Below are 17,957 nucleotides of genomic sequence, written 5' to 3'. Positions count from 1 at the left end.
AATTGATTCACAGTGGCTTTGAGAAGTCCCAAACCACAGGTGCACTTTTTCTGGACGTAGCCAAAGCCTTTGACAAAATTTGGCACGAAGGGCTTCTATTCAAGTGCATGCGACTTGGATTTTCGGCGCAATTTGTCAAAATTTTACGCTCGTACCTACTTTCTCGTAATTTTCGGGTACGAGTTAACGATGTAATTTCTTCCCCCAGACCAATCCGAAGCGGTTGTGCGCAAGGAAGTTTACTCTCTCCAACTCTTTTTAACATTTATGTTAACGATCTACCTAGAGCTAGCAATTGTCACTTAGCAATTTTTGCAGACGATACCGCCATTCTTACACAGCATAGGGACCCAAACATAGTCATATCAAACATTCAACAGTACATGACCATTTTGCAGTGCTGGCTCATCGGCTGGAAAATAAAAGTCAACCCAAGTAAATGCGCGTGCCTCCTGTTTACTAAAAAAGTGAATATGCCTGACCTAGCCCCTATCCAAATTTTTGGCCAACCCGTCGCCTTTGTAAATGAATACAAATACTTAGGGTTAATTTTAGACGCAAAATTAAGCTTTAATAGTCATATTAAAGCAGCCCTCACCAAAGCTACTAGAACGAGTGTTAAACTCAACAGCTTAATTTCTCCTAGGAGTGAGCTATCGATTAGGCCCAAGCTTCTGCTCTACAAAGCTATTTTAAGACCAATACTGATGTACGGCTCCCAAATATGGGGGGCGACATCAGCCACAAACATTAAGAGGTTGCAAGTTTTTCAAAATAGGCACCTGATGAAGATTGTTAACGCCCCCTGGTATACCAGGAGAAAGATCTTACATGACGATCTCAAAATTGAACCTGTTTCGGAATTTATTAGAAGAACATCAATAAATTTCTTCGAAAAACTGCCCCAGATTCGTAACAAGTTACTTAATCTACCTGCTTATGATCCTGCAGTACCCAGCTCTAGGAAAAGACCTAGAGCTGCAATAGACAACGTCTATGTAAATTTCCCCTCAGTTAAAAAACTGAGAATTAATTAACTCTGTTACCAATCTGGTGGATTAAATTTATCAAAATTATTTGTTTTGGCCTCAGATAGCTACGATGAGCTACACGCGTGAAATTCCTTGAAATTTTTCCTTCAGAAAGTTTAGTTCCAAAAAAGCCCCAATAGTTAAGGCACGTGCAACGTAATTCCACTAAAGTTCTATTTTACCCCATAAATAATATAAATATTATTTTTAAATTAATTAATTGTATCAAAAATAATAATAATATGAATTAAATACCAAATTTCATGACGTTAGAGCTTTATTGCGCTCGTCCAAACTAGTTCAATTAAATTTAACTTTTCCCTAAACTAACAAATTAAAGTATCTATTCCAAATTATGATGTGGAGGTGCTCGTGACCACTTTGTCACATCGCGGAACTCCGAAACATCACGACGTTGCCGTTGCCGTGAACGGATTGAAAAGTGAATCGTATATGAAAGTGAATCATCGTATCACTGAATTGCATATCACTGAAATTTATCGGAGCGGTGACTTCACTGGAAAGTGTGAATTCCACAATTTCGTTCTTAAGTGCTTGTGATTTGACTTTGCATATATTCCATTTACTGCTGGCGCCATCTATTGGTAGAATATAGAACTAAAGTAAACAATTTAAAGAAATGACATTTATATTTAATTCCAATTTTTCAGAAAATGGTTTACTCCAATACAAAAATTAAATAAATAGTTTTGAAAAAAATCAAATTTAAGAAGTAAGCTGAAATAGATAAATTAATTCAATCACACGTTACTTAAATTAGTGAATTAAGTATTAATTACAATTAATAAATTTTATATTTAATTTTAAATTAATAATATGATTGAAATAACAGATATTTGGAACAAATATTTAAAAATAACAATAGCAAAATTATTTGTTATTCAAAAAATCGTGGATTATGCATCTCTATTCCAAGAATCATAAAATGGAAACCGAGGATAACACCTACGTCAGTTCGGAGAGTGAATAATAATGATTTACATCCGATTGGCTGAAATATTCACACTGTCACTATCTGAAATATTTGACTTTCTATGATGATGTTAGAAAAAACTGTGATGACTGCCTTAATCATAGAGATGCACAATCTACGATTTTTTGAATAACAAATAATTTTGTTATTGTTATTTTTAAATATTTGCTCCAAATATCTTTTATTTCAATTATATTATTAATTAAAAATTATTACTTAGTATTAAATATATTAATTGTAATTAATACTTAATTTACTAATTTAAGTAACGTGTGATTGAATTAATTTATCTATTTCAGCTTACTTCTTAAATTTGATTTTTTTCAAAATTATATATTTAATTTCTTTATTGGAGTAAACCATTTTCTGAAAAATTTGAATTAAATATATATGTCATTTTTTTTAATGTTTACTTTAGTTCTATATTCTGCCAATAAATGGCGACAGCAGTAAATAGAATATATGCAAAGTCATGTCACAAGCAATTAAAAATTATTTGCATGGAATAATGCATCATCAAATGTGAATATCAGAAAGTCAAGGTCACTCTCATGAAGTGGAACGGCGACTTCTCACTTTCCAGTGCTTTACAAGTGAAGGAAGGCATTGAATGCATTCTCGCTTTTGCACAAAATGCTCTATAATATTCTAACGACATCTTCCCACTGATGTAAGACGTTCAATACATCAGACAACATCGTGGAGATATCAATAAATGATATCTGGTACAACGATTACATGCCCTCTTTTGTTTAATCATATGAACGGCAATTCTTAGGATCAGGTGGATTTCTTCCATGCACCGGAATTAACACAAAATGTTTAACAATATTGTTAAGATATCTTCACGATATGGTATGATATATCGTGATGATATCTTAAGAATATTGAATAGCATCGTGGATATATTATAAAATATCTCTTACTAATAAACCCATTCGGTTAAGCGTTACGGTAGTCAAATTTTTATTTTCTCATACTAGAAGTTATAAATAATTGTAATCATCCAAAAGTTCACAGTCGAGATTTTGACGAATTTTCTCGTTTTAGATCTCTTCGAATTTAAAAAAAAACATATTTTTGGAATTATATCAGATATCTGTCTGTGGTCTTGATAAATTTAGTATATGTATCTCTACCCGAAGTTTCTAGATATCTTCACGATATTGAGAAATTCATCCAAATAAACTTTGTCTGTTTGTCAAAATGCACGCCAATCAAAAAACTTAAAGAACTACACCGGTAAAATTTGCTGCACCGTTTTGACAATCAAAAAGATCCGAAGCAAATTTTGAATTAAACATATAAATAGTTGTCCGTCTGTCAGTTTATACGTTTACATGCATGTAAACATGAGAAATTAAAAACATAATAATGAATAAATTAAATTTGCGATCTTGTGATTAAATTACAACTTTATGTCAAATTTTACTTTCATTCGATCGGAAAAAAATGTGTGCAAAATGCTTAAATTTTCTTCATCATTTTATGAGGCACAAACTTTTACGTGCCAGATTCTGGAAATAAAATTCCGAGCATTCGTAGCATTCATTGTCTTGCTTAAAGCCTTATTAACTTATTCAACACCTTATTTATGTGGGAGAGGAGAAATAACGCGTTTATTAGACAATTTACAAAAAATTTCCAACGAACGCACTCCTTGTAATTTGTTTATACAATTCCATTTTAATTTTCTTTATTAGAAAGGAAATGTGCTTATGCTACTTAGGTTCCAATTATTTTGTTTCTGAAAATCATGTTTTGCTTTAACATTCGACGATCTTTTGCTTTAGCAACATTTGACTTTCGTTTACAATTATTCTTGGCAAAAAAATTTTCCCCATGAAGTTATAATTTTTAATATTAGAGCTGAAAGAGATTTCACAATGATAGCAAGTGTGACTACTTTTATTCTAACTAGACAGGTGCAAACAATTTGCCTTATTTCAAAATCTTTTATTGTTTTTTATTTCTATTCAGCGTTATTACGCATTGCCTTAATACACTTTACATCCCTTAGAAATTTATAAATTTGGTACTGAAACACCTTGCATATACAGAATAAAATAAATTAAACAAAAATATTTCTCCATTTACTCCAAATTACTCCATTTTGAGATAACGCAGTCATGGAGAACAAGAAAAAAACTCAAAATTGGGTCTTAAAATTTTTATGCATAACAGGCGGCGAGCTGCTGCTTCGTTCCAAGATAGCAATATAACACGTTCAAATCAAATTGATAATTGTTTATAAAAGCATTGGAGTTTTTTCCGTGTTGTATTTTACATTTAGATAGATCAGTAAATATTTATCTTATGTAAATGAAAAAAAAAATATTTTTATGTAATTTTAAATTTTTGCTTTAATCAGTTAAATTTTATTTTAATTTATTTTTGCAGTTGCATAATGCACATATATACATATAAATTAGTTTTAAAATAAAGCTTTTTAATATTCGAATAATATTAATAATATTTTCACAAATGCCCAAATTTGGTGTTATTATAAGTCAGTTTTTGAAAATGGCATTGCATATTTGTATAATTTTCATCATTCTCTGAACTACGCAGAACCTCTGTACCCCAGCATTGAAATATTTCTTCTATATGCTTGTCAACATGATTTATACTGGGCCGAAAGGTACTCGTCAATGGAGGTGAGTGAATAGAAAAAAATGCATTAAGTGAAAATAGATTAGATATTTCAGTTTATGACTAATTAAAGACTTAACATATTTTATAATATTGATTGCTTTTTTAAAGTGATTATATTTTAAGCTGTCATTCTTTCTTCAAATTGCTTTTTGTAAAAATTAATGCAACGACTGATCTAAATAAGGCAGACAAAACTAAGACATACAAATTAAGCCTACAATATTTTTGTCGTGTACACGCCTTTGTACACGAAAGAAAATAGTTCACAGTCTTTTCAGCTGCTGTCCACAACGTTTTTTTTCCCCTCAGTCTTTTTTAAAATTCCAATGCCGAGTTGAGTTATCACTGGTTTCTTCAAAGATCGCGGATTCACGTAATAATTATTATTCTACAATGTTTCTGACTATAGTAATATTGACAAACGCTTAGGGTATTTTAATTAAATTTTTGATGCATTTGATTTCCTGTTGACTTTTTTTTGAGATTCATTATTTTCAATTTAGAAATGTTTGTCGGATTTACAAAGAAAAAAAAAAAAAAAAAAAGAATGTTTTAGATTTTAGATTATCGACTAATCGAGATGAATAAGAATTCATTTTTGATTCATATTTTTTTGTATTATATTTGAATATGAGATTATTTTAAAATTACTTTCTCGTGCACGAAGCATTCAAAGCGAAAAAAACATTATAATCACCATTACGAATTGACGACTTTCCACATTTTATATCCCCCTGAACATGATAATCCCTCCCCCCCACATTTTACATCTGAAAAATATATTTTGGGGATTATACCTGTCTGTCTGATACCCTACCTATCTGATTTTGAATACGATAACTCAAAAAAGTTTTGAGCTAGATGCTTAAAATTCTGTATGTAGACTTAACATCACATTGCGTATTTTTATCAAAATTTGAACGAATATCCTTTTGTAAAGATTCACGATAGTTGCAAAACACAGAGACAGGTGAATAAAATTTGGTAGATAAGTATTTAATATTGAATGAAATCCATTAGTGGGTTAATTGTCTATTTTTTGTGCTTATTTTTTCTTTTCGCTTGCACGAAAATGCAATTACTTTAATAAATGAAATTTGATACGTATTTTTATTACTAACCTTATAGTTCTATATCAAATTTTGGTTTTAATTGACTGAACAAAAGTATGCTTGGTTTTTCTTCACTATAAAAAAAGTTTACTAAAGTAAAAAAAAAAAGCATAAAAAGGGACACTGAAAATAATTTTTAATTCCAAATTTTTATAAGGGGGGGGGGAAGAGTTATTAGGAGTATGCAAGAAAGTTTCAGTGAGACCACTCTCGCTGGTTAAATTCATTCATGCATAAAGAGTGAAAAACAGTTCTTTTCTGACATTAGTTTTTGATGCAAATATTATCGTGTTTGAGTTTGTGGTGGTTGTGATGAGCGAGGATAGAACCTGGGACCTTGTGGTTCGCAGACGAAGAACATGACCACAATATAAAAGCAATCGCTCGGGTAGCGTAGCTGTTAACTGGCTTTTAAGCTTTCACCACAAGTTAAACATTTTGCTTGGTTTTTTTTAGTTACTTTTTTCTAAAAACAAAGAACAAAAAGTTATTTTTCTCCTAAAAAAAAGAAAGAAGTTTAATTTTAAATTAATAATTAGATTAAGATTAGATTAGAAAACTAATTTTAGAAGACAGAAACATTGTAAATTATATAAGTAAAATAATAGTGAATTGGATTAGGAGATTTTTATACTGGAAAAAATTTCCTTCCCAAGTGATAAAGCCTGCTCCTGTGAGCTACAATCCTTGCGATTTAATTAAATTAAATTTTTGCAATCACGAGTTTTATTGAAGATGATTTAACTGAGCGCGTTTCGCGCGTTTAGAGCTTATATTCATAATAGAGCTTATTTTCAACTTATATTCATAATTTCACTGCATTTAACTTCAATAAACACTTTTCCTATCAGTTTGAACTTTTCAATAGTTAAAGTGTTTCTGAAATAGCAATGAAAACCTCCCAAACCAATAAAATAACTTTCAAATAATAAACTTATTTAACTCTAAATAATTCTTAAAGATTAATTTAGAGTATAAACCAAGGTTTCATAGCTTTTATTAAACTACCTTTGATATTGATCTTTCTCATTCAATAAGTTTGCATCAAAATACATTGCAGAAACTATGCCCCCGAAGAAAAAACCCGTCAGTGGACCAGTTGGTGTATATGATGTTGAAATAATGAACGAAGACGAACTTAAGCAGTACATAGAAGCCCTAAAAGAAGAATCAGAAAGAATGAAAGCAGCTTTCACCGACCATCAAAGAGATAAAAGAGAGCTTGAAGATTTACTGAGTGATGCACAGGAAGATATTTTAAGCCGATATAGAACACTCATGCAAAAAGAAATAGAGTTACAAGAACTACTTAGCGAATCTCATGACATTCTCAAAGACGAAGACAAGAAGCACCTGATCGAAGAACTCGAAACTAATAAGAAATTGGCTCAAAATACGATAGACAATTTCATAGAAGTGCAAGAAATTGATATGTTTCGGCAAGATGAATTGAAAAAATTACAAAAAAACTTAAATGACAGAAACAGAGAAGTAGAAAATATTAATCTAACTCACAGGCTCATCTCAACCGATCTGAAAGAACAGACTGAAGAAGAATGGGTTAATATGATGGAAAAAAGGAAGCATTCGTTAGAGGAGATTTCTGAAGAATTTAATGAAAAATATCTAGAGGAAAGGCGAAAACTTGTTGAGGAGGAAGAGAACATAATGAACACCATTATAGATAGCTTATTTGGAAAAGATTCAGATAAATATCCATCAACAAACGAGGTTGAGAAGATGTCATGGTACTTCAAAGATCTTTTCTGGAAGAATTTAAAAGCTTCAGCCAACCTCAAAGTAAGAGTGGAAAGCTTGGAAACAGAACTTAATAAGCTGAAGATGTTGTTGAGGGATGCTGAGAATGAGAATAAAGAGCTTTTACAAAGTATTGAGGCCAGCAATTACAGCTCAAAAAATAATAATGATCAAGCAGTACCTGAAAAAGATGATTTTGACGACAAACAACTCGATTACCTCACTTACGAAAACTATACTCTAAATGAAAAACTTCGCCAAGTCACAGAAGAAAGAAATGTTTTAAGGAATAAGTTCATTTCTGCGATGAGGAGCATTTACAAAAAAGCTGACTTTGCAAGTTTTCTTGCAGAGCAGATGATAGCATCCCTGTTGAAAGATGGACAGAATCTTAACGAAAAATCGTTGAATGCCTATTTGCAAGATAAAGACCAAAAAGCAACAACTGAAGCATCTAGAGTCAATCAAGAATACGATATGGCGGAAATACATAATGAGTCCTCATCCAGTATTTGCTAGTATGCCGAGCCTAAACATCATCTCAGATTCCGGGAGAAATTACTCTTAATAACTTCACTTAGAAGATTTGAAATTGATAAGTCATAAAAATAAAATCAATTCATTGAATGAATTAATCAGTAGAGGAAAGGAATTGAATATGAAATGAATTGAATCAAAAATAAAATGTATAGCATCTGTATTAATCTACGAACAAATACTAATGACTTCATTTACAATATTTACTTTGCATTTTCCTTTAAATATTCTTACTGTTTAACACTATTTCAAAAATATTGTATATTTTTCACCTTTAAAGAATAGTTACCAAGAAAATATTTTTTAAAAAAATGTATCATAACAAACTTTTAATAATAAAAGCTCTTTCCTCAATTCACAAACTAAAGATCTTTTTTTTTTTTTAACAATTTTCTTTATTTCTTGTTTGTAACAGTGTTTGAAATCGGAGTCCTGAACACCAGCTTTGCCAAGATGCTTCATTATCAAAATGATTACATTAGCGAACATCTTGTTTCTTGGATTTATTGGCGATGGATCACAAAAGTACAAATTACATTTCTAAAAAAGATGCTAAAAAAGCATCATTATTTTTTTGGTTGACATTTATTTTTAAGTGCCTCTTGAATTTGTCGCCGATATGGTAACAAAAATAATCCAACTTCGTAGTTCCTCTTAACTTTATTCAAAGTATTGTTTACCTTGTCAGTCATCTAGATTTTTAAACTTGGCGACTTGGCATTTTTGACATCTTGGGAGATACAAAGGGTAGCTTTAAAATAGATGCCAATCTCGCGATCTATCTCTTTTTATGCTCAGTTATCTTTATTTGTTGTTTAATGATTAAGTTCCTTTCTTTTTTAATATGGATGTTATACCAACAGGTTTTTATATTTTTTCGTATGGTAGACTGATACATACACTATGATCTTACTGTGTGAAATTTTGGATTCATCACATTGTTAATCTGTTAAGATTTTAATCATATGACAGATAATATCCCTCACTTGTGATGCTGTATCATGCCATGTGTGATGATTAAATTTGGTGTTAATGAGAAAAGACAAGAATTATTAAGTTAAATAGATATTTGAAAAGTACAAAAGTAGTATCGCTATCATTCTTATTTAAAAACTGCACTTTAGATTTCATTTAGCAATAATCTAAATGTTAATGGAATCTCCTATAAAGATTATAATTTTTAGAGATAAGATCGATTGTAATAAAAGACTAAAAGACTTGATTCCAAAATCTACATGATACATTTCAGTGTAAACTGTAATCTTAATGAAAATTAGTATGACAGTTAAATTTATTTATAAGATCAACTAAAATCTGTGGACATATATCAGTTTAATATAAATAAATAAATATTCTTTATTAAATAAATACTTAAACAAAAATACAAAATGATAATTTATTATCTTTCACTGAATATACAAACATAAATTTCCCATACATTAAATACCCAGTAAACAAAATTCACCACTAAATTTAAAGTTGTTACTAAGAAGTAGCTGACATAAGGCAGGGAGAAAAGCAAGCAGACCTTGAAGAGAACACAAAAAACACCAGTAGCATACCAAACTTTGCTAATATGACAAAAACAGAGCATTTTAAACATATTCATAATGTTTAAATTTATGCTTTCTACAAAATACAAATCCAATTTTTACATAAAAGCAAATGCATCAACTAAATGTATTTATTTTGATAGTACTATTTAGAATATTGAAAATATTTATTGTTTAGTGGAAAATATAAAAATATCAAAGCACAGAATAAGAAATTAACCAACTTTTTGTCACAAGGTTGATGTAAATTGCACAAATTCAGAAGTTCCACAAAAAATTTCTGCGTAGCATAGAGGTTTTTTGAAATAAATTGCAATTATTAGGAAACACTCCATTGCAATAAAGTTCCTTAAAAACGCAAAAAATCGTTTTCCTATAAAGAATCAGGCAAAAATTCTATTCCCTTCGATCTTCTTTTGTTTAAGATATATAATGTCCTGACAAAAATGTTAATATTTGTTCACATTTGATAAATAAGCCATTGATTTCAAGTGAATTATTTACTGTATTTTTCCCCTCTCTTGTAAGGAGTGCATCAAAAACACTTAAATAAATCACATCGTACACAATAAATATTTCTAAACCTACAGAAAATTACTTTTTTCCATATCCATGATGATGAGTTTTATCATCGCCAAATTTCACACCGTTTTCCAACATGACACCAAACATGAGTTTGCCATTCAGATTTACTCGAGGTTTCTTTATTACTGGAGATAAAATGGAAGAAATTATACCGAGAGGGCTATAACCACCACCTAACAGTCCCTTAGCCCCATGACCATGGCCGTGACCACCTCCTAGACTAAGACTAATACCAAGAGGCTCATATTGTCCAGATCGATCAACTGCAGTTGGTTGTTGTTGTCCTTGGTAGGCATTCTGAGCTTGATAGTCTGAGACTTGCTGTTGAGGTTGCTGGTAGTTGGATTGCATTTGGTTGTAATTCTGTGTGAACTGGTTGAAGCTGCTCTCAAGAGGGGTTTGGCTGTTATCTGCCTGATTGTAGCTTTGGCGAGGTTGTTGCTGATTATAGCTTTGCTGTGGATAATTATCTGCCTGGTTGTAATTCTGATTTGACTGTTGTGGATAATTACTTTGTGTTGCCTCTGGATAAACTGGCTGAGGACTCTGTGAGTAAGACTGAGGAACTTTTTGGGGTTGGGATTGCCGCTGTATTGGTTGATGACTAAATTCATTCAGGTGTAAGCCAATGTTGGAACCTGCAGATCTTGGCTTCTGAGGTTGCTGGGCATTTTGGAACACGTTTCCAGAGGAATAATTTTTGGTTACAACCTGGAATGATTCTTTGTGGATTTTGTTTTGATATTTGGTATCTTCTGTCGTTGTTCCGAGTCTAGAACTATCTTTCTGATTGACATCATCTTTGGAGTTTAGGAGTTCCTCGTATTTTCGAAGTTCTTCTTCATAATCATAATCCAATTCAGCGTTGGCTGTTGGAGGTCTAGACAAGAAATTCAATCCTGACGCTCCTAATCCAGTCAAGTCATTTCCATCTCCTTTATTTTCTGTTAAGAAAAGAAATGATATAAATGGAATGTAAAACATATAAGTTTTTAAAAGTTTTATGTTAAAATTCATTTTTTTCTAAGTGAAAGAAGCTCATTGAAAATACATAGAAAATCATATTGAATTGTATTTTTAACTGATATGCTTTAATAAAATAAATGAAAAAGTTTTCATTACAGAGTAAGATGAATTGCCTTATCAATTTAAAATGCATTGCTATTCATATACGACAAAATTTTAAATTCTGATTCTATTTACTACAATAACAAGTCAGCTCTATTTAGTATTATAAATGAAGAAAATTTTAAATGAAATAAGACATTTGGAAATAATGAATAATAGATTGTAAACAAAGACTATGTTTTTTTAGATCTTTTCCTCCTAAATTCGAATTTTAATTAAAGCCTTGTAAACGTTTAGAAAATATACTATGATCCACGGTTGCCATACTCATATTCTTCTGCTTGAAAATCGACGAGGCGATACCTTTTAATTGGTATTGTGACCGTAAAAAATTGTACAACGTGAATTTTTCATATTTCAAACGTCACTGTCAATAAATCTGTAAACGAAATCAACCATAGGAAGTGGACTACGACATTTTATTGCATACTCTTTAGTAAACGTACTTGTGTATTATTAAAAGCATGCCACTGGCGAACAACAATTATGAGAGTGTCTATTAAGCGAATATCGCTTTAGGAGATATTTGGCGATTTCCTTGGCTAATATTCGTTGAGATGCGATTAATACATACGCCCTAGAAAACTGAAAGTGTCATTCGGGCATTTTTCCCCAATCTATAGAAATATAAAATTTGACAGAGAATTAAAATTGCAATCACAAAATCAAACTTCATATATTTAAGTCATTGCATTTTTGAGTTATCGCGTTTGCATGCTAGTGAAAGCACAAATCGATAGACGATCAACCCCTTGTTGGATTTTATTCCAAATTTGACGCATATCTATACTTTAGATATTATCTCTGTATCAAATTGCATTCATCTTGCTCTCTTTCTTTTGTAGTTACCGTGTAAACTTATATTCGGACAATCAGACAGATAGATGTCTTCGGAATGTATTTGGTTTAAAATATAATAGAAATGTGTAAATTTCGTCTTAAGTCCACGACCAAAATTTCAATTATTTAGCTAAATTTAAAGCAACTTTGAATTATGTTCACAGGTAGAGTGATATAAAACCAAAAAAGTGTTTTTGGGATGATGACGTCGTGTCCGCGTTACCACAGAAAGGGGGGTACAGTAGATTCTGAGGGTAAAGACCCCTGAGCACCCGAGAACAGAGGTCTGACTTCTAGCTCATATGAAGATGACACTCACACATACGCTTGCAAAACCCCTTTTTCCAGGAAGGCACATTCACAGATAGAACACAGACGAAGAACAACTACGCCCGAACCGGGACTCGAACCCGGGACGCCCAGAATACGGGAAGAGGCGCTATCCCTATGCAAGGGCGCCGGCGTTAGGTTTTTCGGATTAAAGGTGGTTTGAAACACGGAGATTTGTCAAAATCTCGAGTCGATTTTTTTGACGATTATAATATATTTTTTGTATAAGTAAAAATTAAACGAATTAAAGGTAAAAAAAAATTATACTTTGAGGCATTAACCCTAAAATTGCAGATTTATATCAAATTTTGGACGAAATTCTTCATTGGTGATTCATATCCATGTGAACAACATAACGTAAAAAGGAGGAAATTTAGCATGCGCAAAAAATGCAGAACATACAAATTTTAGTAGATCTTGAGGTGCGATAGAACAACATCAGTCTTCTTTAAAGCTAAAGAACACTAAGAACGTTTTCCAGAGAGCCTGAAAATGTTATTTTTGTTTTTAGTAGAATTAATTTTTTAAATTTTGTGTTATAGTCTTGTTTAGAATTTAACATTTTTTTTTCTCTTTTAAAATTCTTAATTAACAGTAATACATTGTGAGGTTATTATTAAGTACAGCTGTACTGTGGGTTGCTTTTATTCGCCATTGGGAATTTTTTTTTCGTACCATCCTGGTTTTGCTAGGGTTAACAATGTTTTTATAGCCGGGATTTTTACTTTCTCATATTTGCAGTATAGAGAAAATGTAGTAATCGTCAAAAAATTCGAACTCGAGATTTTGACGAATCTCCCCATTTTAGACCCCCTTGAGTTTGAAAAACACATTTTTGGAAAAGGTCCGTCTGTCCATCTGTGACAAAGATAAATCTAAAACGCTTTGAGCTAGAATTGAAATTTGGCATACGGTCTTTACACTAAATTTGCAGATTTCTATAAAATTTTGAGTCTGTTCTGGGAAATCTGTTCTGGGGAAATACGCCTATTAGGCTGTTAGAATATAAGTTAACACGATACTTATAAAACGAAGAGAAAAAAAATAAATAAAATTCGGCACACTGATTTTACATCTATAGTGCAGACACTGTCACATTTTGAGCCAAATCCAAACACTGGTTGACTGTCTGCAGGTCTGTACTTTCAGAAACTTAATTAAATGTATCAAATTTGGCGCGGGATTTTATGACTACAAGTGCAGTTTTATGTCAAATGTTTGTTTCAATCGGTTGAGAAAGATTGTCTAAAAACAAATTCGATTTGTGGATATTATTAACCGCATTCCAGGGATTAATCTCCAAATAAATCGCCACGGATGGCACTATAGGTTATAAAAAATGCTAAATTTACGCCAAAAGTTTCGCAAATGTTGCACGCCAATGCCATGTAAAGCGTTCTTTGGCATGATAAATTTATGAGAGAGTATGCGAGAAAGTTTGGTGGGGACCACTTCCACTGGTTAAGGAACAGTAATGTACAGGTTTTTTTTAATCGTCAACTAAGTTATGAACGTATTAGCTTATGAATGTATTAGTATTATAGTGTATTAATATGAATGTATTAGTGTAGATTTTTTTTTGTATTTGCTGATTCGCTGAGTTTTTTACTAGCAATTACTACTGTTTTTAATTAACAGTAACGCATTGTGAAATATTTTGTACTAGCTGTACTGAGGGATTCTTTTTATGTGTGCAATGTGGTTGTTTTTGGACAAGCTGATTTGCAGGAATTTAGTAAAATTAATAAATTATAATGTTTAATTTCTTACAAGGATTTTTGTTTTTTAATCTTGTATCAGATCGTAAGTTAAATAAAGTTCGACTCATATACAGTATTATTAAAACTAAAATCAAGCTTAAGAGAAAATGTATATACTTATGGAAAAAAAAAACACCCTCCGAAATTTGTAGTTTTATCATCGGAAGTTTGTATTACGAAAATTCCATTCAATCCAGACTTCAGTGATCTAGGCAGCGTCTGGATTTATCCAGTCTAGATTAGCAGGCTTTGTATATGAACGTATTTAACTCGAAAACGTAACCATTTAGATAAATAAAATTTGGCATGCAATATTGACATCTGGAACACAAACAAAATTTGACATGCAATATTAACACTTGTTACACAAATACAATTTGGCATGCAATATTGACATTTGGCACGCAAATAAAATTTGGCATGTAATACTGGCATTTGGTATGCAATATTAACATTTGGTACACAATTACAAATCAGCATCAAATTTTAATCCCAATCGATGGAAAGGAAGACGTCCCAAATCCCTACTCTGTTTTTTTTTTTTTTTTTTAAAAATTTCTGGCATCTAAAATACGCCAGGTTGTGTCAAAACACAAAAAGTCGAGAAGAGAACATTTTGATTTATTTTCTCACCTTCTTCTCCGGGGACGGGGGCGAAGACGACAAACTGGGGGGTTCCAGGCTTCGCACCTTTGCTCGCTGAGAGTATCTTCTGTAGAACTTCACTCGATACCGTGGAAGCAGTATCAGGTCCTGGAGTGCTAACTTCTACTTTGGGTTTCGGTGAGGGAACGAAATGCACTATATACAGAGGATCCTTCTCTGGATTGTCATCGAAATTATTCTGATGAACGTTCTGTCTGCGATCCGCCCTGGCAAAGTCCCGGTCATCTTCCGTGTAGGACCCCGGATGGCGTGTGTAGGACAAGTCATGTCGGTCTTCCAATATTTGAAAAATGTCTTCTTCGTGTGGTTCTACATTGACCTGCAATGGGAAAATTTTATAATCACATTATATGAAAAGAAGTATTGATAATATTTATTTGATGCTAATTTAGCATTTGATATTTTGCATTGTAAGAAGTTGTGTATTGTGCAGTTGTGGCATTTAGTATTGTCAAGAATGCGACATTTTGCATTGGTAAAAAATTTAATTTAGCACTCTTGTTGGTAAAAAAGATTTATCTGAAAGTCGTTCGCATATTTAAGAATCAACCAGATTTTATGGTGTAATTCTGATGTCAGAGAAATTGAAGCAGAATAAATTTAAGCATTTGATTTTGGCGTCGGTAGATGGCAGCAGGAGTCACTATGATGCACTGCTCCGTTAAGTTTTACCAGTTTCATTGATGTAAAGCTGCGAAAACATTCGATTATTTATGTTGTACTAATTAACTAATGATAGCAGTGAGATGTTAAAGCTTTGTTACAATTTGGACAAGGCTTCAATCATTTCAATGGCTGAAGTTTCAATAATTTATTTTTTTCTCCCCAGCTATTCTTTACGGAACAGGATTTTCGAGACTATGTCTAAAAAAGGCGGTTGTGCTACAAAACAAGAAATTAAAAATGAGTCAATGACAAACAAAAAATGATTTTGATAAAATGATGTAAAGTAAGATAATTTTCTATCAGTTTTTGTCTATAAATATTAAAGAATATAAAGAGAAGATGGTCTCTTAAAAGTATTCGTTGCCCAGCCTGAGATCGAGACCTAAGATTCAAAAATCTTATTCCAATTTATATGCTGTTTTTCCCCCTTGTAAAACTCATATATTATAGTTGACATTTAAGTTTTGCAACATATGATAAGTGAACAGTATAGGAAGCAAATTCTTCATAAATTGTTTTGCGAACTCTATTCTGCACAAAAATTCAGAAAATGATTAAAATGTTTCAAAATTATCAATGGATTTTTTAAAAAAAATTATGTTAAAAAGGTAATGCGAACAAAAGTCTTTAATCAACAATAATATTTTGTTAGTTTAAAAATGTATCTTAAAATTCTCGAATTTAGTCTTAGAAGATTTCTTTTTGCTAAAAATAAGAATGGTTTTTTTTAAAATTATTTTAATAACTGTTACAGGCAACAAATAAAAAAAAATGTTACAAATTGATACATTTTAGAATTGGATCATAATTTATTTAAGGTATCCGACTAGTTTTGCAAACGAATATTTAAAAAATAACGCATAAAAATTCTTGTTAGAGCCTCATAAATGAAATATACTTCAAAATGCGCAATTAAAAAAATTATATATATTATCATTAGGTTTTGAAAAAAAATCTGATTAATTAATAACATTTTAGCAAAATTTTCAGAGTCATGAAAAATAGCATAGGTTTAAAAAAATGGAAATGTTTAGTTTTTATTTCACATAAATAATTCTATTTCACTCTAGTTACTTAAAATAATAGACTTCAAGATAAAAATTATTTTAATAAATATTTCATGAGCATTTAAAATTGTTGTTAATGAATTTGTTGAATTTTCTCTTTGTTTTGAACTTAAAATGTCTGTTAAAAACAAACTAAATAAAAGAAGTCTTAAAATCCGCTGTCTATTATACCCTCGTAAGTGTCTGACACATGCATATAAAAAAACTTTATTTAATTATTTTTGGGGGTAAATATTTACAATTGGGTGCCCCTTGATTTTTTGGCAATTTTTTTAGACGCCAAGATCGGCACTAAAAATTTTCGGTAGATAACCCAACAGTAACGTCAATGAAAACAAAACATTATGGAAACCAGAAGAAGTGCTTCATCACTGAAATTTGTCGCCAATCGAAGGGGCACCCACATCTACATTAGAATCTTTTTGAGATATTAAGTTTTCCGAGAAAGTTTTCCGCAAGAAACTAATGTCGTTTTTCAGACTTTTTTAAACAGAATTTCTTGAAATGAACAAACTGCGGCTGGATAGGTAGATAGTTAATATAAACATATTATTTTTGGAGACTTTTATGGGAAAAATAAGAAGAAAAAAAAAAAACTTCCGGTTGAAAATATCACTATTTTTGGTTTAATTTTTACTTATTTTGTAATACTGAAACAGCTGTATTTGCATTTCCATCTAACTTACATTAAAAACAAAGATTGTTTTAGAATTTACAGTTCCGACTTTATTTTTAAATCATTAAAATTATATCATTTTTCAGAAAAAAAGCACTTTTACAACCTATTAGGATAGCTTAAATAAATGAATCAGATTTCTGATTCACCAAATTCAAATTGTAAATCGTTTAAAAAAATCTTGTAACAGAATCAGGGGAAAATTTTAGAATATTCTTTCAAAGTAAAATTTCATTAATAAAACTGAAACAAAATGCACAATTTCTATTACACACTTTTTTCTTATGATAAAATATACAATAGTATTAAAAAAAATTATAATTTTGAAAAAAAATATCACTTTTACTTATATTTAAAAGTAAAATATTGAAGATATTTCCCATGAAACATATTTCCGGAACTTTTACTAAATTATAGGTTTTATTGCGTCACGCTTAGTTTATAGAATATTTTATGTTGAATATAATATCTAATTGATTATATCAAAGAAAACAATACATTTTTTTTCATTCTTTATTCTTTTAACTTTAAGGAAGTAAGCAGTACCAAGTTTATAACCTTTTTACGTAATCAGGTGCACACTAGAAAGTTTTTTTAAA

General features: G+C 31.0%; 2 protein-coding genes across 2 annotated transcripts in view; one reads left to right on the top strand and one right to left on the bottom strand.

Moving 5' to 3' along the window:
• Positions 1-6,857: 6,857 nt before the first annotated feature.
• On the top strand, positions 6,858-8,069 carry LOC129980634 (testis-specific gene 10 protein-like). Its single transcript, XM_056091014.1, has one exon. The coding sequence runs from the start codon at positions 6,858-6,860 to the stop codon at positions 8,067-8,069; it is 1,212 nt and encodes a 403-aa protein (XP_055946989.1).
• Positions 8,070-9,500: 1,431 nt separating this feature from the next.
• The window catches only part of LOC129981528 (uncharacterized), a 35,231-nt gene continuing 26,774 nt past the window's right edge, over positions 9,501-17,957 (bottom strand). Inside the window, exons 3-4 of the mRNA XM_056092390.1 lie at positions 14,917-15,268; positions 9,501-11,169 (exon numbers count right to left, since the gene is read on the bottom strand). Of these exons, the coding sequence (XP_055948365.1) occupies positions 10,235-11,169; positions 14,917-15,268 (1,287 nt within the window). The 3' untranslated portion in view covers positions 9,501-10,234. The remainder of the gene's footprint in view (positions 11,170-14,916; positions 15,269-17,957) is intronic.

Source organism: Argiope bruennichi, chromosome 8 (genome assembly GCF_947563725.1).
Source record: "Argiope bruennichi chromosome 8, qqArgBrue1.1, whole genome shotgun sequence".
NCBI lineage: Eukaryota > Metazoa > Arthropoda > Arachnida > Araneae > Araneidae > Argiope > Argiope bruennichi.
The sequence above is the reverse complement of the archived record's forward strand: the minus strand, read 5'-3'. Positions and strand labels throughout refer to the sequence as shown.